The sequence below is a fragment of the Podarcis gaigeae genome, assembly GCF_964106915.1.
Source record: "Podarcis gaigeae genome assembly, chromosome: 1".
NCBI lineage: Eukaryota > Metazoa > Chordata > Lepidosauria > Squamata > Lacertidae > Podarcis > Podarcis gaigeae.
Genome location: NC_139678.1, coordinates 19,955,742 through 19,975,668, shown reverse-complemented (window position 1 = coordinate 19,975,668; position 19,927 = coordinate 19,955,742). Strand labels below are relative to the sequence as shown.

The 19,927-nt window shown below is 38.0% G+C and overlaps 1 protein-coding gene across 3 annotated transcripts in view; it reads left to right on the top strand.

Moving 5' to 3' along the window:
- The window catches only part of PAPOLA (poly(A) polymerase alpha), a 41,351-nt gene that overhangs the window by 13,743 nt on the left and 7,681 nt on the right, over positions 1–19,927 (top strand). Inside the window, exons 5-18 of one of the 3 annotated variants that reach the window (XM_083733933.1) lie at positions 1,216–1,325; positions 1,634–1,687; positions 3,019–3,130; positions 4,131–4,220; positions 4,319–4,457; positions 5,934–6,006; positions 7,621–7,741; positions 8,756–8,840; positions 13,346–13,399; positions 14,633–14,752; positions 15,683–15,792; positions 17,394–17,515; positions 18,627–18,769; positions 19,397–19,494. In XM_083733933.1, coding sequence (XP_083590059.1) covers positions 1,216–1,325; positions 1,634–1,687; positions 3,019–3,130; positions 4,131–4,220; positions 4,319–4,457; positions 5,934–6,006; positions 7,621–7,741; positions 8,756–8,840; positions 13,346–13,399; positions 14,633–14,752; positions 15,683–15,792; positions 17,394–17,515; positions 18,627–18,769; positions 19,397–19,494 — 1,431 coding nt within the window. Of the gene's footprint in view, positions 1–1,215; positions 1,326–1,633; positions 1,688–3,018; positions 3,131–4,130; positions 4,221–4,318; positions 4,458–5,933; positions 6,007–6,658; positions 6,996–7,620; positions 7,742–8,755; positions 8,841–13,345; positions 13,400–14,632; positions 14,753–15,682; positions 15,793–17,393; positions 17,516–18,626; positions 18,770–19,393; positions 19,495–19,927 lie in introns of those variants that run through there. The other 2 variants (XM_083733932.1, XM_083733934.1) reach the window with 2 other exon arrangements.

Here is a 19,927-nt window from a genome sequence, read left to right as displayed (position 1 = left end):
CTCGTTTGTGTTTGTGGGTGGCTACTATAGGTTCTGGTATAATATTAGATACGTTTTTAAAATGAATTTAGGATGAATTAAATTCTGATTAAATATTAAAAGCCTCTGCAGACACACAGAAACTGCTAGGATCTGATGCTAAAATAAAAGTATGCTGGGATCTGACACTTGATGGTGGCAGGGTAGGTGTTGGTATTAATGCAACAGAGCTCCTACCCTTCCACAGCACACCTGCGCCTTGCAAGGCACTGAGATTAAAAGTATATTTCTGCCTTGTGTAGTTCAGGCAGTCAGAACTACAGAGGATGGTACTGTCCTTCAGTATATGTTATTGTTTGTCAGGAGCAGAGTTGGGGCTGCCTTTTCTTGGTGGCCATTGTATACTTTATGTAATCTTTAGTTGTTTGGTACACTAATGAATTTATTAGCATTCATGTTTAATGCAATATGGCCTAATTGCCACTATAATAAAAATATCCTCAACCAGTGTCTGCTGCAGGCAGGTAATAAATTAAGAGTGAGGAGATATGAGAGTTTTTAACTTGCATGCTGTGCTACCTCTGGTATAGATAAGAAGCCTAGCATTGAAGCGCCATTTTAGTTTCATATAAACTATTGAAAATTGTGAACTATATTTGCTTATATTAAAAAAACACTGCTGCTTTCCAAAAGTAGCTCCAGTGCAAAACAATAAGTCAACTAAGATAAATTGAGCCTTGTTTTAACTTATATTTCCATTATCAATTATATCTTTGTAAGTTGAGGATTATACTTGTGGTGGTTGATTTCAAATGGTAGATTTCTTGAAGTGGAAGCTGCTGTACATACTGAGTGAAAGAATGTACAGTCGTACCTTGGTTGACAAACAGAATCTGTTTGAATTCTGAAACCATTCAAAAACCAAGGTGCGGCTTCTGATTGGCTGCAGGAGCTTCCTGCACTCAATCGGAAGCCACATCGGACATTGGGTTCCAAAGAATGTTTGCAAACCGGAACACTCACTCCCAGGTTTGCAGCATTCGGGAGCCAAAATGTTCGAGTCGCAAGGCGTTCCTCAACCAAGGTATGACTGTATTTCAATATGATATTATCATTTTTAAGTGCAGTATTTGAAAGAATCCTGCAATAATTTCTGTTCAAAATGATACCATTGCACTGTTGCCTCTTTTCTGGTAGGCCTTATGTGGTAACTATGTTTATTCACACTTCTTTTAGGTGCTGATATTGATGCATTGTGTGTTGCACCAAGGCATGTTGACAGGAGTGATTTTTTCACCTCGTTTTATGAAAAACTGAAACTACAGGAAGAAGTAAAAGACCTACGGGTATGTGGATTACTCTATCTAAAGAAAGACATAAGTTCCCAAAATGTTACGATAATTGTACATTAAGAACTGAGTTGATTATAGGCTGTTTTAAATAAGCATAATGTTTCAGTGATTTGGGAAGGTTATTGTAATATCTATTTCTATATTGGAATCCAATTTCTGATAGAATTGCTTGCTGTTGTAAATTCTGGTTGACGTAGAATTAGAGTTGAATGGAATAAAAAGCTATCCTAGCTAGGCCCTTAAATAGTTCCTGTTGAAGATCAGGTATGAGTACTAGTCATTGTAAAATATTTATTTTTCAGGCTGTTGAAGAAGCATTTGTTCCTGTTATCAAACTGTGTTTTGATGGAATAGAGGTAAGAGTAATTAAGACAGCTTTTGCACCACCATCTGTTCACATAGTCCACACTAAGGCCATTCTCACATGGAAGTTATTTGTATGAACAGTTGTTTCCTTTTAAGGGACATATACCTTGCAACGGTAACTTGTTTTTTAGTGACTGCTCAAAAAATGGAACTTGCGGCATCCATTTCAGATTCTATTTCAGATATTATTATTGTGCAGCTTGAAGCAGTAGGATGCATAAAAATTGACCCCACTTGGAATAAAAAGTGTCCAGATCCATCCACATATACAGTCCCCAGTACAGAAAGATGCTGCTGCCTGTAGCAGCTCATTCACAGTTCATTGCAGTCCCAAAACGTTTGCTTGGGGTCTATTGCCAAGCGTGAAATAATGTTACTGATTAAATGCATTCTTCCCATTGCTGCACACTAAAATGCTCCCCAATTTGTCAACAATATGTCTTACATGCTATGTAATACCTTTGTAAGAAAAAGATCATGCTGCAGTTAGCTGCTGCCTTTTGTGTTGTTGCTGCTGCTTCTGCTCCCCACCATTAGTCTCGTACATGCACAACAGGTCAAGGGAACTCCAGGGTTCAAGTGGGCAGCCTGGCCGAGTGAGCCGACAGGCAAATGGTCAAGTAGAGCAAGTGAGCAGACCGGCTTTCACACACTCCTGTTGTCATTATTACCGTGATAGAGGATGAAAGTCTTTCTCTGCTTAGTCCATCGCCACCAGTAGGAAGTGTACATTTCAAAATGCATGATTGTTAGTGGCAGAGCATGGTGAAGGAACGAAAGACTTTCCTCTTCTTTTCCCTTTTTTCTCTAAGTGATGACAGCAGCAGGACCTTAGGATTTGGGTGAGCTGCTAGAGGAGGGGAAGTTTGGAGCAAGCAGTGAAGGGATGAGGATTGGGCAATGGTGGGAGTAATGGGTAGGCAAGGGTGGGTTTGCAGGAGCTGGGAGCTTGGCAGGTGAAATGTAATTGGAAGGAGGGCAGCAGTCCCGAGTTCATGAATATGATGCAAACTTGTGTGCTTGGCAAATCCTTACTTTACTATGAGGGGTAAATGAGGATTCTTTTTCTTCTGTCTCATAATTAATTATAAAGCAGTGGTGATGCAGCAGTTTAAATTTGCATCCAGTGTCCAGAGAAGCAGGTGATCCTGAAATCACTGGCTATACAAACTGAGAAACTAAGCAGCATTGTCTCTACAAAGTACATTTTGTGGAGTTTTTTTTAAAAAACAAACAAACACCACAACAGTTTGTAGACTTAATGATTAGCATAACAATGGAATGATAACATACTTCACTTCTTTGTTCTTGCTTATTTTAGATTGATATATTGTTTGCCCGATTAGCACTTCAGACTATTCCTGAAGACCTAGACCTTCGAGATGATAGTCTTCTTAAAAATTTAGACATTAGATGCATACGAAGTCTTAATGGTAAGTTATAATTTCATTTGGTATTCTTTTCTATAATTGAGAAGGTAGCTTTTTTGAAACTTCATACCAATATCTTCTGTGGCAACAGAAGATACTGCATATTTCATTATTGCATAATAGTTGTTCAGCATACATTGATTAAAAGTGTAATAATTGTTAAAGTAGCTGTCAAAACACTGTTTAGAGGTAGTTTTAATGACATTGTTGCACACTGCAAGAATCTGAATTCTGCTGACCTTCCTTTGCAAAGATAATTAGTCTGTTCAATGTTAACCATAGACGGAATTAAGGTTGATCGAGGTATAAGTGTGTTTGTGTTTTCCCATTCCTTAATATGGCTTGAGGCAAACATACATATCAATCTATGCAATTTCAGCTCTTAATTTTGTTCAGTTATAAAGTATCTGAATTTGTGCTTAAATCAGACAGTTCATTTAATCTGTTTGGGTTGTATCTAAGAGTTGTCACTCAGCTGTCAGAGAAATTGAGAGAAAAGCAATCTTGGGGATCCCCAGCACCCCCTCTTCTTATATCTGTGTCCCTCCCAGTTCCACTGATGGAAGCCTTACTGTCAGCTAAGCAAAATGGCTAGATATAACCCTGTGTATCCCAGTCCCACAAACAATTTGAGATAACATAAAGTAGTGCAATAATTTGCAATGGGAGTCAAGCAAGGGCTTAACAAAGGCATAAATTCTCATTGATATGGAATGGTGGAGGTGCTTGATGTGACACAGAAATGCAGAATTGGCTGTAACTATGCCTTACTGTGACAATTGTATATGCTGAATTACCATCTTTCAGGTTATAGTATAGCGCAATATTATATTGTGATCTTATAACCTTTATTGTGCATAGCTTTATATTGGTTAGGCTAAAAAATAATTAGGCTAAAAAAGACCCCTCTTCTGAAAAAAGCAAAGTAATCCCAAAACTCTCCAGTTTTGTCTACTGTCTTTTCTTTAATATTCATGATGGAAAAATGGTTTCTGTTTTCTAGGTTGCAGAGTAACCGATGAAATTCTCCATCTAGTACCAAATATTGACAATTTCAGATTAACACTGAGAGCTATCAAACTATGGGCTAAACGTAAGTGGGGTTTTACAAAATGGATTTTTAAAAAATGCTTATTTCCAGTTGAATGAAAGTGACTAAAGTTGTCTTGTCTTTTATCTCTACAACAACAGGGCACAACATCTATTCCAATATACTAGGTTTCCTTGGTGGAGTTTCCTGGGCTATGCTAGTAGCAAGAACTTGCCAGCTTTATCCAAATGCAATAGCATCAACTCTTGTACATAAATTTTTCTTGGTATTTTCTAAATGGTATGTCTTTTTAGATTACACTAAAATAAAATTTATTATAGACCCTGAATTTTAGTGTTGTTTCTATGACATTCCTTCAGATGGTGTCAGGTTAACAAGTTTACTCATAGGAATATTAATCACCCTTCCGAGAAATTGCAAGACACTTGTCAGGTTTTATTTTATAGTCCTCGGTGCAAAACATCTACTTACATTATGTGAGGCACTTAAACACATGAGCTCTTGTGGAGCTCTGGCCTTTTTGTGTGGCTCTATCCATTTTAGGGCTAATTGAGCAAAGGGTCACAGACGGCATTCATACCTAGTCTGAACGGGTTGGTGTGTTAAAATGGGAACTCTTTAAGGTGAACAGCATTTGCCAGTTCATGTATGATGTGATTATGCTACATGTTTAGGAGAATATCTGGGATAAGTGAACTGCCTGTCTTCTAAAGCACAAAAAATATTTTGCATAACTGGAATTATTTCCATATACAAGAATTAACAAATTTCTGCATGTGCTCTCATATAGAGATGAGATTTCAAATTAAAAGTGCAGAGTTCATTGCACAACACATGCTAGCTGCCCATAATCTGAAACCTTCTTGGAACCTTTGAAGAGTTGATTTTTCTAATGTTAATTTGCTGAATTGGATTGATAGTAGCACCTTGGCTCATGTGCTGCTGCTGCATGGTTTCTCTAGGAAAAACTGATATGTTTGGGGGAGCTGTGCCTGTAAGAATACTAAATTTAAAATGTACATTGCACCGATGCACTATTGGTACACAAGGTTTCAATAAATAATCCGGCTGTTCCAAATACTTCTAAGGCCTAAGACAAATGGGTAGCATAGTGTGTGTGGAGTATAATCTAGAGTGGCACTTCAAACTTGCAATAAGGTTAGCTTCTTAAAACGAATAACTTTTTATGGACAGAATAGCTGACACATTGAAGATAGCATTTTTTTTAAAAAATAATACTTCCTATCAGTCCTAGGATCAGTTTGCACATAACACCAGTGTCCAAGTGGCATGGGGTCTCTTAAGCAAAGACATAATTTATACGGAGACATTCTACATGCATTTGCCAAATTTTGTGGAGTGTCCATACTATTGGTATCTTGCTGCTGTCTGTTGTTACCCATCCTGAACATGAGGAATGAGATGGATTCCAAATATTCAAATAATGTTCCTCATAAATATTTCTAGCATAACAATAGCCCTAAAGAAGTATGCTCTAAAGGTATATCCATTTGAAGATGAATGGCTAAAAACCAAACCTTAAGCATTTGTCAGTTAAGTGCTATGAAAGTTGTTTGGATTGAAGGGAATAAAACAAAATCCATTCCTTAAGAAAGCTGGTTAGGCAGTTTTCTTTGAAAAAAGCTTCGTCTGATGCTGCGTCTGGTGTATAAAATGAAGGCTCACATTCAAACATGCTTGCTTGTTGTTTAAATAAGTGCTTTTCTTACTCAGTGCTACAATCTCTCTAAACAGGGAATGGCCAAATCCAGTGCTATTGAAACAGCCAGAAGAATGCAATCTTAATTTGCCTGTATGGGACCCAAGGGTTAGTGTATTATTTTTTCCCCCTATAAGATCAAACTGCTTAAAACAAATTGCTTAAGCCCTAAGGAATCTACCTTTGTTACAAATACAAATACTGGTTAGTTTTACAGCACTTCTATACTTTCTCTGTAAAATGTAGGCAGTCACTTAATTTTGTCCCAAGTTTTTACTTGAAGTCTTCTCCTCCCCCCACCCCCGTTTTTGGCCTCGGGATTTCTCTTTTTTGCTGTAAAATTCCCCAAATGCAGTCTTAAAAATGTGAATACAGTGGTACCTCCGGTTGCGGACAGGATCCGTTCCAGAGGTCTGGTCGGATCCTGAGGTGTCCGCAACCTGAGGACCACTTCTGCGCATGCGCAGACTGCTTCTGCACATGTGCGTGGAGCGAAACCCAGTAAAATACTTCCAGGTTTGCTGCGCACGCATCCTGAAGTTTATGTAACCAGAGGGTTACGTAAATGTAGGTTCGACTGTATACTTAAATTGGGTATTGCATCCGTTTATTCACTCTATGATTTCTGTGATGACCATAGAAAGTTGGGCCAGTACTGTACACTTATGCCATAGGTGTCTACTCTGTAGGCAGGTGTTTATACTAAACCAAGAATAGTAAGTAGCTTTTTTGCCATTAGTTTTTCCCATTTTTCCTTTAGAAAACTCAAGTTACTTTCACGGGACTCCCAGTAATCTTCTACCTGGCACTGATTAGGGCCACATCTCCTTAATTTCAGCAGTACTATAGGATTACTTGCACCTGGGCTCCTGCAAGAATTACATGTCATGTATTATAAAATAGGGTATTTTTCTCCCTATTGAATGTGGCTATCACAATCGAGTTCTGGGCTTGCTGAAACCCAGTTGGATATCAGAATTGTGACTACACAGTGCGTGGAATCGGAGCCTGTTGGTTGACCAACACAAGCAAAAATTGGTGTATATGAAGACTGTACAGTTCGTTTTCAATAAAAAGTTTACTTTAATAAAAGCCCACATCAGATGTTATGATTGTTTTTTGCCTTGTTATCCTTTGGCATATGAGCAGTATGTAACACAAGTCCTTTGTACTCCAGTAGCTAAAGAAAACCATGTAAGGAAATGGTAGGGTTTCAACTTAAAATAATTACAACTTTAAAAGTATTGACATGCATCTGCACATTTCCTTCCTTCATCAAACATACAGTTCTAAATAAAGGATATGTTAAACACATTTGATCCTGTTGGGTGCTTAGTTTTTTATTTTTACTTTTTTGAATTAGCCTCTTCATGACAATTAATATACTACAGGAAAAAAATGCACTACATATTTCAAAAGGGTTGCAAGCCGTAGTGTGCCTGGTAATAAAGTTCTTCATGTATCAGTCAGGTATCACTCCAGTTTCATAATTATAGACAGGCTAGCATTCAGTAAAGGTGCAATTGGAAAACAGATAATTAAGTTTAATCTGCTCTTAAAAATATGTCACTTTTCCTGAGTTTGAAGTAGGCTGCCAGTATTAATTACCTCACGGACGTCACTAGTGATATTTAACATAGGGATTTTTTTTTCAATGGACAGATCCACATTTTTTAACTTAAATGTGATTGAAGAAAACTGATTGGCTGTTATTATATGTAGGTAAACCCCAGTGATAGGTACCATCTTATGCCTATAATTACACCAGCATACCCCCAGCAGAACTCTACCTACAATGTGTCCGTTTCTACACGTATGGTGATGGTTGAAGAATTTAAGCAAGGTAAGGATTTCTCAACATCTATGAAAATAACCCTCCTTAGATTTTGTGTGTGTTGATAGTTTGGATCCAGGCATTGTGCTAATGCTTACCTAGTAGCTTTTTCTAATTGTAAAGGCTTTTAGAAATAGCATTTCCAAACTAATTGGAAAGCAGCAATTCTTAAGTGTGGCTTCTTATCCAGCTTCAGCTTTTCTGGGTATTGCAGTAGCCCAGTACTCTTTGCTTACAGCAGCTGGGAATAAATATATGGTAGTTTGGAGATACTGGGGGAAAAATGGGTTCTTGGAAACTTGTTCCACTGGTAAAATGCTGGTCAGAAAGGACGCTTAAGACAGTTTTAGTACTTGGAAAGATGGTGTTGTATCGTAATTATTCTAGCCATAATTGAACACGATAAGCAAAACTTGTTTAAACGCCACTTGTACATAGCCCGTATAAATGAGGTGTTTAAAAAACATTTGTTTGCTGCCTTGGGCTCCTTTGGATGGAAGGGCTGGTAATAATTTGAATAAAAAAGTAAATAGTTCAGTGATACCATTCATAATGTCCCAGGTTCAATTCCCACCACTTCCTATTTAAAATATATATATTTTTCCATTTGGAAAGATCAAGGCAGAGAAAGAAGCTTTGGTCTGAAACTTTAAATAAACTGTAGTTTGTTATTTTATTAGTGCAGAGTTGTATACCACCATCTAACTTAAATTATGAAAAACATTTCAAAATTATCTCCATATGGGGCAGGCTGATAGCTCAGGGATACAGCACTTTCTTTGCATGTAAAAGGTTCCAGGTTCAGGATCTATCATTTCCAGGTGAGGCTGGAAAGCTTGGAGGGCTACTAGGCAGTCAGAGGTAACATTGCTGACCTAGGTAGGCTAATGGTCTGACTCATTTGGCTTTCATTGGGTAGCTGTATTTTCATTTATATGCTCTTAACTCCTTGTGTTCAGTAAACTGTTGTTCCGATGAAGAAAATAATATATGAAAAGGCTGAAATGTGTTTTTATAATTCAGGTCTTGCTATCACAGATGAAATTTTGCTGAGTAAGGCAGAGTGGTCCAAACTTTTTGAAGCTCCAAACTTCTTTCAAAAATACAAGTATGTATTTTATGGCATGAAAGATGTTTTATGAGTATCTATTTTAACACTTTCACAGTCATTTAAACTGGCTAACTTTACTAGCAATAGTTATAGTGGACAGATGTGATAACCCTGTTTTGCACGACATTGATCAAATTTTACCTAAATATGATGGGACATGTATGCATTTCATTTGAATGTAAGATATTTGTGGCTTCTAATCATTTACTAGTAAAACACTTTTTAAAAGTTACCCGCTAAATGCAAGCACTCTCTTCTGGAGGATTTCTTGAGACTTGCCAGGTATTTTAAGAGGTCCTAATAAGAAGAAAGCTTCTTGACTGTTTCTTGTATTTGGGTGAAAGTTGTAACAGTTTATTTTATTTATTTTTAAACTTGCCTTATTTGCCCTTGGTTAAAACTGGTCAGATGGCCACTCCAAGCTGAAACTTAAACATTTTCTGTATTGGGTGGTTATGTATTAATCTAAACAAAATGACAATGCAGCGTTTCACCCATTAAAAGAAGACTGATGATCATGATAATGCGTCTGTGTTTTGATTCCTCTAACTCTTTGCATTACAAATGCTAGAATCTTAAACAAATTTTGGGAGGCTAATCCACTTTGTGTCAAAATGGAAAATGAGCGTGCACACCTCTGGTATTCCAAGGAATATTGAAGATGTTTCTCTTAACATCTCATTTTGACAAAGTGGAAGGAATGCTAGGACTAATTTATCATGAAGTAAACCTTTCTTATCCATCAGTTATAAATGATATGAATGTCTCAATTGTCATAGGTTTCTTAATTCAGGTGCTGCATAGATTAAAAAAAACAAAAAACAAAAACCAAAAACCTAATTGCAGTAGGTTTTCTGACCATCAAGGAAGAAAAATGGATTTGGTATACATTTATTGTTATCCAGATTTTGAAATTGAAAGGTTGGATAACTAGGTCATGAATACTTTGACTGAAACATAATATTCAGTCTTCTCCCTGTCTGGTTCCTATATGTGTTGTCACTTATATAGCAATATAAGCAGAAATTTCATTACAATGCAGGTATATGTGAAAGAAGTTACGTTAAAATCCATGATATTAATTTGAGAAGATGTTTTAGGATCCTGCCAGTGCTAAATCACCTTCTTGTCTTCCAGCCGATGTATGAAAGATTAGCATACACACATTATTTAATATTAATTTCCTTTGGTAAAAAACAACAACAACATTGTGAGAAAATGAAATAAAGTAGCCTCTAAGTATGTTTGGGGGTTAAAAACAGAGATCTCATTGCCAGACCAGCATGATCAGTGGCTGTAAAAAGAAGGCTAATGAGTCAAATGCAAAATGTTGATGACTAGGTGTTCAATCAGGAGAGGGAAGCCTGTGGCATTCCAGAGATTGCTAGACTATAGCTCCCATTATCCCTGATCATTAGCATTGGAGGCTGGAACTAATGGGAATTGCTGTCTAAGAACATCAGGAGGATCAGTGGTTTCCCATCTATCCATTAAATTAAGGCAGCAAATAGCAGGCCAGCTAACAGTTTCCATCAAGGAAAATATTTGTAATGATATATGATATACCATGATATGATAAATCCATGTCCCTGACTCTTGACACCATTCAAAAGGTCAGAATCCAGAGAGTTCCTTTAGCGATTCCCAAGAGCTTGTGTATACCAGTGGCACTCTGGACAGCAGCTCCCCTTGCAGTAAAGGATGAACATGATCTAGTCTGCTTTTCCTCAATTGATTCACCAAAAAATTCAGAATAGGAATTTCTAGATGTCGCCATATGATCACTTTAGAAAGGTCTGTTTAAACCAAACAAAAAAACCTTTGGGTTCGTAATTATTCTGTAGACTTATTAAGACATTTGTATACTGCTTAATTATTCACATTTCTAAGCTGTGTACATAAAACCAATCCACAGAAAATGAGTCAATAAAGCAGTACAAATTAATCATAGAACCAAGTACAATCTTAAAATGCCTGCTGGAACAAGAAAGTCTTAAGTCATGCGCTCTCAAGCTCAGCAAGGAGGGTAGCCTGCCTAATCTCAGTTCAGAGGGAGTTCCACAGTCTTGGATAATGGTTTGATAAATCCTGGGTTGTAGAGTTGGAAGGATACCCTGAGGTCATCAAGTCCAACCCCCTGCAGGAATCTCAACTAGATCATACATGGCAGGTGACCATGCAACCTCTCTTTTAAAACGTCCAAGGAAGGAGAGTCCACCACCTCTCGTGGGAGTCTAGTTATAAAAAATTGAAGCCCCAGCCCTGACTACAGTGTTGGACTCCAGCTGAAAAACCTACATGCCAACTAATAAGAAATCCAACTGTATTGCTTGTCAGAGTTGTCTGCATTTCTACAAATTATGCTGACTGCAATCTAATCTTCAATAAACTGTTGTGCACACTAGATCCATAATTTATCTAGATCAGATTTTTTTGATCAGGGTGTTTGGTAGCTACACATGGAGCTAAGTAAACCATGTTTGTTCTCCAAATGCCAATTTCTCATCTGTGTGCTTACAGAAACCAGCTAAAGCTTAACTCCAAATGTTTATGGTTACAATAGAAACAGTTTGATTGGCCTATTTAGGAGACTGGTATTTAAAGTTGCAGTCAACAAAACACACACTCTTAAGAATCACCATAATTTTAATTCCACCAGTATTCATATTGTAAAATGGTTTTCAGAAAGTGTCCTTTGCCCTTCAGATAGCATTGCAAATTATTTCATACTGTGACATAACTTTTAAAAAACTGCTTCTAGCATTTTAAAAATTATATTTATTATATTCTGTTGGTATATTATGAGTTATATATTATTCCTGTGAAAAACAACAATTAGACCGCTACTGTGGGAGGAAGAGCCACTTAATGATGACATCCACTCAGAAAAGAACCTGTACATATTGGCACCAAGATGCTCAAGCCTCCATTATATTTAATTTGTGTGTATGAAAAGATTCCAGACCTTGGCAATTTCCCCCTATTTTTATTTTAATACTAACCTTAAGAGCTGTAAACTGGGACTTGCTTAAATTGCTACTTATAACAATCAGTTGTTAACGTGCATGTTTTTGCACCAGTTTCTAAGAATGGAGTTATAGGTTCTGATAAGATTCTGCTATCTTACAAAGAACCTTTCTGAAAAACACAAGTCTTATTCTTTTTAACATGTCCAGCAGGCCCACATTTGCAAAAAAAATATTCCCAGTTCTGGGCTGTGTTCAGGATTGGTATGGAGCAGAACTCTACAAAAATGGGTGCTCCTGCAGGAGGGAGAGAGACAGTATTCTTAGGGATCAAGTACATCATGTTTGCTCAATAGAGGCCCGTTCCCCCTTCATTTCTATAGCCCTCTCTGTCCACAAAAATCTGCTCCCAAGTGTTGCAGCACACTCTGTGGGCCTCATGGAAAAAGGCAAAAGCTGCCACCCTCTGCCCATGGGAGTGTCCAGTTTGTGGAGCAGAAGCCTCTGCTGGATCCAACTCACAAAATTGGATGCAACAGCAGATCTAGATCCAACTGCCTGTTTGCTTTGTAATGCTGATGTGGGGGCAGTATATGCTGGGGCAGTTGGTGGTGTTGAATTCTTCCACCTGATTCTCCCCTGCAAATCTCCCTTGATCTGGCAGTTTTGCAAGGGAGGAAGGGTGGTATATAAATTGGATAGAAAAATAAATATTGAGCTGCGGCTCTTCCGTCTATATTAAAGTCTAATTGGCACATGCGGAGAGTTTGCTAAATTCTGCTTTCTGCATTGCACTACTGCATCCTGCCACAGGTGTTCTCATAGACCACGTAGAAATCATGTGCCCACAAATGCAGTATTTTATTTCAATAGTAAAGGGATAGCATTGTTGGCACACAACTGTACGATACTGCCGCTGCATACACAGCAAAACACATTTGGTATTTCGGATTGGAATCTGTACTTAGGATTGAGGTGTCACTTGAGCCTTGCAAAGGCTCTGCTCATTCATGTAGTATTCCAGGACTATTTTGATTCTTTACCAGTCTTATCACAGTTCTTGGTATGGATCATGGGGGTGTCTAATATTTAGAAGAGCATTTCTTAACAGTGCACTGTAAAAATAACACCTGCCTGCTTCCTTTGATTAAAAATACATTTATGTTATCCTTCCCAATAAAGTTCCTCCCCCCCCCATTATGATTTATCCCTGTTTGCTCTCAGTTACAGTTATGTGGCTTATGAGTGTATTTCTGCTGATTCTACTAATGTTATTAGTTAATACATTTTTGACAAATACAACTCTCTCAGATAAATGTTAACAACTTAATAACTTCTAAAGGTCACCTGAATTTTAATTGTAGCTTAGACATAATGAATATTCACTTCCCATTGACTGAAGCTATGAAGGCATTGTTAATCTTACAATAAGATTTCGTTTATTGGAAATTCATGAGGTGTTGAAAATATACCAGTTATAATCTGAACTTTCAAAATCAAGATCGTATAGTATGTTTGTTTTTTTTATCTTCAAAGGCATTATATTGTACTTCTAGCAAGTGCACCAACAGAAAAACAGCGACTAGAGTGGTGAGTACCTGGCCACTCCTATGCCTCCTTCCCCTTTTAAAGTTAACATTTCATTTGGATCATTGTTCTTGTTTTTATTTTGATTATATGTTTTGTGTTTTTATATTGTGATTTTATCCTATGAACTGCCCTGAGGCCTGTGGTTCTTAGGGTGTTATATAAATTTAAATAATAAATTTGGGTGCAGGACCACCTGTTTTAACACAGATGCTAATTAGAGCTATCAGGAACTCCTGCCTTAAAATATAATGGAACGGGAAGGGCATGCTAGGCTGAGCTTGATGAAGCGCTTTTTCTGAGTTACTCATAGTTCAGGCTAGCAATTAAGTGTTTTCTCAGTCTAATCTGTGACTTGAAAGCCTTGCAAACCAGGGAATGAGGGAAAGTGCCATGAAGGCCATGATATTTTCACTCTCTTTTTCTTGAATGCTATTTTACTCCAAAAAAAGTAGTATAAAACTTTTAAGTAGAGCAAATATTTTAGAATGATAATGCACCTTAGGGTTTGATTTGTAGCTCACTAGAAATGGAAAAGCTGTGTTATAGTTTACAGCCTTTGCTAAGCCATTGTTGAACCTGCTGCTACTGCACAGGCTTCCTTAAAATTAAGGGACACAGAGAGCTCAATCCCTATAACCTTAAGTTAACTCCTAGATACCCATGTATAGTATCGTAGTATTAGGATTATGGGGAAGAGTCTATGTTGCAGCATTTCCCCTCTTCTCTTTCTAGTATAAGCAGTTCATTCAGTTTTTAAGAGCGCTTTTGGGGCTATTCTGAGAGTTTTCAGTTCTGCATGCCAAAATGTTTAATATTAATGGGATGGCTGGCAGTGGGGCGGGGGTCAAAATCCAGAAACAAATTGTAGGTGTAAAGTTTTATTTAGGAGTATAAAAGCAAAAGGGACAAAAGTTTACAGAAGGTCTTTTGATCCTTTTAACAGAACAAGAAAGAAGCATTTTTTGCCCATTCCCCCTACATCCTTTTTGCCACCCCCCACACTGTTTGAAGGGTTTCCCCAACCTCCTTGAGTTGTGAACGGAACTCTGTTCATGGCATCTCTGGATACTAACCCATAGTACACATAGTAAAAATTATTTCATTACATGTGTACTTACCTCCCAGTTTTTCGTGTGTTTCCAGTACTAATTGAATTGGAGCTTCCTTTTCTCAACTAGAAAAAGAGTATCTTTACTTGCAATACTCAGTATTAACAAGTTTATTTTTATTCAGGGTTGGCTTGGTAGAGTCAAAAATCCGTATTTTGGTTGGAAGCTTGGAGAAGAATGAATTCATCACACTGGCTCATGTAAATCCTCAGTCATTCCCGGCACCCAAGGAAAATCCTGACAAGTAAGGCTCTTAATAAGACTGTTGGCAGAAACTTCTTACTGAAAGTGAAGGGGTGGGAATCAGGCTTACTGTTAGTATTGTCAAATGCTTTACCAAGATTTACACTTCTTTTAATAGAAAAACATCATTCAGAAGAGGAACTCTCTTGTTCTTTGTCAATACATACAGGCAATGGAAACCATTAGAAAGATTGATGCTGTGCATGTTAAACAATATATAGTTTAAGCTACCTCTACTGTGTTACAAGTGCTGGTTTAGATCCAGAAATGTACTAGCAGAAAAAATATATAACATTTGTGCTGAACTGTTGCACAAGAGCTAGCTTGAAGACACTAGCCACATTTGCACATAATGGGAAACTAGACTTTCTAGGCCTTGTTTGCAAAAGGGCACCTCTGGTTCTACCTTCCTGTTATAGATCAGGCACCAGACAGTCCCAGCTGAAAATATTTATTGTCGTCAAAACAGTCAAATGCTGTTGTGTATCTATTTTTGGAGAGGCATTGCTTGTTGCAAATTACTTAAGACCAAAATCAGTGGTGCAGTTTATGCATCTGAAAGGTAAAAATAATAAATGTGGGGGGGGGGGGTTGCATCACATTGAAGAAAATCACACTAATGAGCTGGAATTCTAATGTGGATCTAAAACTCAGATTGGTAACCTTCTATTGAACGTTACATTTAGCATATTCTCTTTTGTAAATCAGAAGTAGATCTATTATGACTTAAAGTGAAATATTCCTAAGTTATTCAGGTTTTTTGTGACTGTATTATGGCATCCAATATGATTTTTTCTGTGGCTGGCCACTGAAGAGTAGCAGTAATTAATTAATACTAGTTGGAAATGGTTGGTTACTGAAAGGTGTATTTTTAGAATTTTCTGCTGTTTTCATTTGTGATGGTAGTTTTTACTTTATTTTTTTTTTCCAGGGAAGAGTTTCGTACAATGTGGGTGATTGGGTTAGTGTTTAAGAAAACTGAGAACTCTGAAAATCTGAGTGTTGATCTTACATATGACATTCAGTCTTTTACTGACACTGGTAAGCTTGACTCATGGAAATTGTTCTATCTCTAAAAATATGACAGCTAAGTTAATTGTGATTTGCCTTGGATCACAGATGTCCTTGCAGTTACTGACAACTGCTAGCAAAATATTTTCCTTCAAAACAATTATTTCAACATTTGTTGGTATAAATGGTCTGATCCTGTGACCAGGGCCAGTAGTAACCATTGTAGCAAAGTTGGTCTCACCCTGTCTGCAGCTCCACAGTGGACCAGTTGTCTGTATCCCATCTGAATCATAACATGCAAAATAGTCACATAGCAATATTAAAACTTGTTGGTTCTCTGTGATCATCATAGTGGCAAATAGTGAGGGCTGAAAAGGCAGAATGCTGTCCACTTTTTGACATTGCAAAAAAGGGTTAACTTGCAAAGAAGCTTTTCTTTAAAAGATAGAAATGGAGAATTGTGAAGCAAAAAAAGACCATTAAGAGGCAGCCTGGATAGAAAGAGCTCTAAAGTTCAGGCTTCTCTTGAGAGAGATTCCACTTCTGAAGCATTGTTTATCATAGCATGGCAGTACAGGAATTTCCATTCTTACAGTAACATCCCTGAGTTAAGGTTCACTGACACTGAACTTCCTTCTTTCCAACTTCCATATTGCATTGGAGTTATAGGAAGGTGTCATGTTTTCATAGTGGAACACTAGTCTCTCATTTTGCTGTTAATACCAACTCCCACTTCCAGTGCTAGTTCACACTGCAAACATATGACTTCCCAAATAGGAGTTTGCAGCTCCCCCACAGTCCTTATAGCTGCCAAACTAAGCCATGGTTTGTTCTTGGCTACAGCTTGTGGTTAGTGAGGAGAGATCGTAACCACAAGACCAAATTCAGACAACATGCCAAGCCAAACCTTGGCTTAGTGTGACAGTAAAAAGGTCTGGCAGGGAGTAGCAAAGTGGCTAAGAGCAGCTCTTTGGGAGTGTTCTTCTTTGCACTGCCTTGCTAAACCGTAAGTTGTTGTATCAGGCCCATAATTTTGGAGAAAAAATGGTGGTGCTAAGAGAGGAAAACAGATTTGCAGGAGCAACCACATTGCTAGTAGCAGTGTTGAAGTTTAAAGAAGGCAAGAATGAAAAGAGGCTTCATGCAACATTTCTGCAGAATTACTTACACCACCTTGGTTATTATCTCTGTTCCCCCAGTTGTAATTGGGTAGGTGCAGCTTTTTGAAACCTGAACTATCAGCTACAGCAAAATCCTGTTAACTTGCTAGCCATGTGAGGTCAGTCTGGGAAAGTGGATAACCCCGTCCCTTAGCGTCTGAGCAATGTGACCCTGCCTACAGCCAAGAGGAGGTGCTATACAAGATGTAACAACTCTTTTTCTTTGCCACCTTGGGATAAACTTTGAGGCAAAAATAGTAAAAATCACATAATGCCTTTTGAAAAGTTAGGAGAAAGGCATTTTTGGCATGATGATGCGGCACTGTGCATATTCCTTTTTCTCAGGATTGAAGAAAGTACCGTTTTTCATTCCAAAAGCAGAATTCTCAGGAATGCAAATTTCTTTCAGGACAGGCAAGTAATGGGCTTTCTCCAACTGTAAAACATCTTAATGGTCTTCTCGTTATATAGTTTATAGGCAAGCAATAAACAGCAAGATGTTTGAGATGGAAATGAAAATTGCTGCAATGCATGTTAAAAGGAAGCAACTTCATCAATTGCTACCTAGTCATGTGCTTCAGAAAAAGAAAAAGGTAAAGCTTCAAATGAACTGGCAAATATATGTGTGTATACTCTTAATACAAGCATATTCTAGTATCCCAGATTTCTAATGATACTAACTTGTCATAAAATATTTGTAGTCATAATTATAGGATACCCAAATTCTCTGTAGGCAACCCACTCTTCTTGTCTTCTCTGACATGATTCTGGGATTATCTTTGACTTGTAGTTTGGGTGGTAACTGCTCAGAATTCCTGAAGCATTTCAAGTTAGTGAAACTTGCTCATTTTTAACAGTGGACAAGGATTAAAAGGAACAATGTTTAAAAAAATCCTCAGAGGCATTCGCAGAGATACTGCTTTGACATCTGTCAACAGTGATTTCAGCCTTATGCAGCAAGTCTCAGACTTGCTGTAGCAGGTCCGTTGAACTTGTGAGAAAATGAAGTTACCTTACCCCAAGTATTATTATTTTTAAGTACCAGCTCATCTGGAATACCCTTTCACATAAAGTCCAGAGATGGGCATTGCATAAGAAAAGGCAAAGAGGAGGGATCACTGACCTACTGCAAAGTTGGGTGTATGGAAGCATCTATGTCCCTATTCAAATGTTGCTTATGAAGCAATCTCAACTTTGTAATAAGACACTTGGTCTTTTCTACTCTCCCTCATAATGATAAGAAAGCAGCATCTGATCCAGTTTGTGCAATGTTGCTTGCTTGCTTTTTGGCCCTCCCAAAAGGTAATTTTTAGGAGATAATGGAGAATTTTCTGATGTGGTGTCAGTTAGACATGCCTCACTCAAGCCCACATCAGGCATTACTCTTGTCAGTGAGGGGAGGGATTTGCACATGTACAAAGTTTTCGTATTGATATATAGGAGAGAGTGAATTAAAGATAACAGGCATGGTATGAGCAGACTTCTCTTTCTCTGTAACCCATCCCCTTCCCAAATCTGCCCTGAAGGGTCTCCCACTTCCAGGGCAGATTTTGGCAGTGCGGGGGGAATTCCTGTTGCACCATCGTAAGTCTGTCCTGCTGACAGGTGGCCATATAGGATGTCACTATTTTTCTGCCAAATTACAGTAGAGTTTCTTACTGCTCCTGAATAGCATTTTGTGATTTATGGTCTCACCGATTTCAGCATTCGACAGAAGGGGTCAAGTTGACAGCGCTGAACGACAGCAGCCTAGACTTATCTATGGATAGTGATAACAGCACATCTGTGCCTTCTCCTACTAGTGCTATAAAGACAAGTCCATTGAACAGTTCTGGAAGCTCTCAGGGGTAAGAATTCAGCTATCTGATGACAACATTCTCTAAACCACATTTATCTCAAAGTAAAAGGAAACAAATGCTTGCTGGGTTTGTTTTCCTTGTCTCAGCACATTTCCATCTATGCAGAACATCCATCCCTACTTTCAAGGTGTACTAATTAAGCATCGTTGCTCCTTCTTCCCATGCTACTGTTTCAGCCACCACAACCATAGTGCTTTTACAAGAACTTCCTGGTGCTAGAGTAGTTATTCAGACAAAAGCAAGCATTATTTCTCTTTATGTTTTGTCTCCTATCATTGATGGCCTGTCTCTTCTAACAATCTGTGCAGAATTGCCAATGAGGGTGTTTCACCAAGTTGATGCTTTCTGATGGATTGAAACTTATATGCTGATAATTGTGATTCGAGCACATACAGATTGTGGCCCACCAAGCTGAATGCATCCCCTCAGCCATGTATTCTGGCTTGCCATGTTCAGCTATCCTGTTTGTACACCCCTGGGGAGTTAGTAAATCCAGGAGGCTTATCAAGCCTCTCTAGATGCTGCTGAACTATTTGACTTGGTGAGTTGCAAGTTGTGAGGGCTTGCTTTAATTCATGAATGTGTTGTGTTTTTTCAAACAAATTATTTTAGCAGAAGCAGTCCTCCACCAGCTGTGACGGCAGCATCTGTGACCAACATACAGGCTTCTGAAGTCACTGTGCCACAAACGAATTCCAGTGAAAGCTCAGGGGGTAGGAACATAATATTATGCAAATACTACCTTTCTAAGTTGGTTGTCCATTAAGTAATTTTTTTCTCTCTTTAAAATTGTTGGTGATTTGCCACTTGGCAGAAACTTATTTGCAGTACAAATATTGTCATATACTTTGCAACTTGTATTGTGAAATTACATGCCGATAAAGCAGCCAAAATGCAAACAGCAGAATTACTTTTGGAAGTTCAGAATCTTTTAAAATGGTCTTTGTGCTCTTCACAATATGGTTACACAATGATTGCACAGCAGCTAAGCGGCATTATTCCTCTGAAAAAATCGAAGTTATTTACCAGCTTTATTGTCCTTGTCACCCACCCCTAAAATATTTTGGCAATATGGAAACAGAAAATCTTATCCTGCCCTAGAGTGTGCATGTAATAAAACATGTGAATAATAACCCATTATTTAAC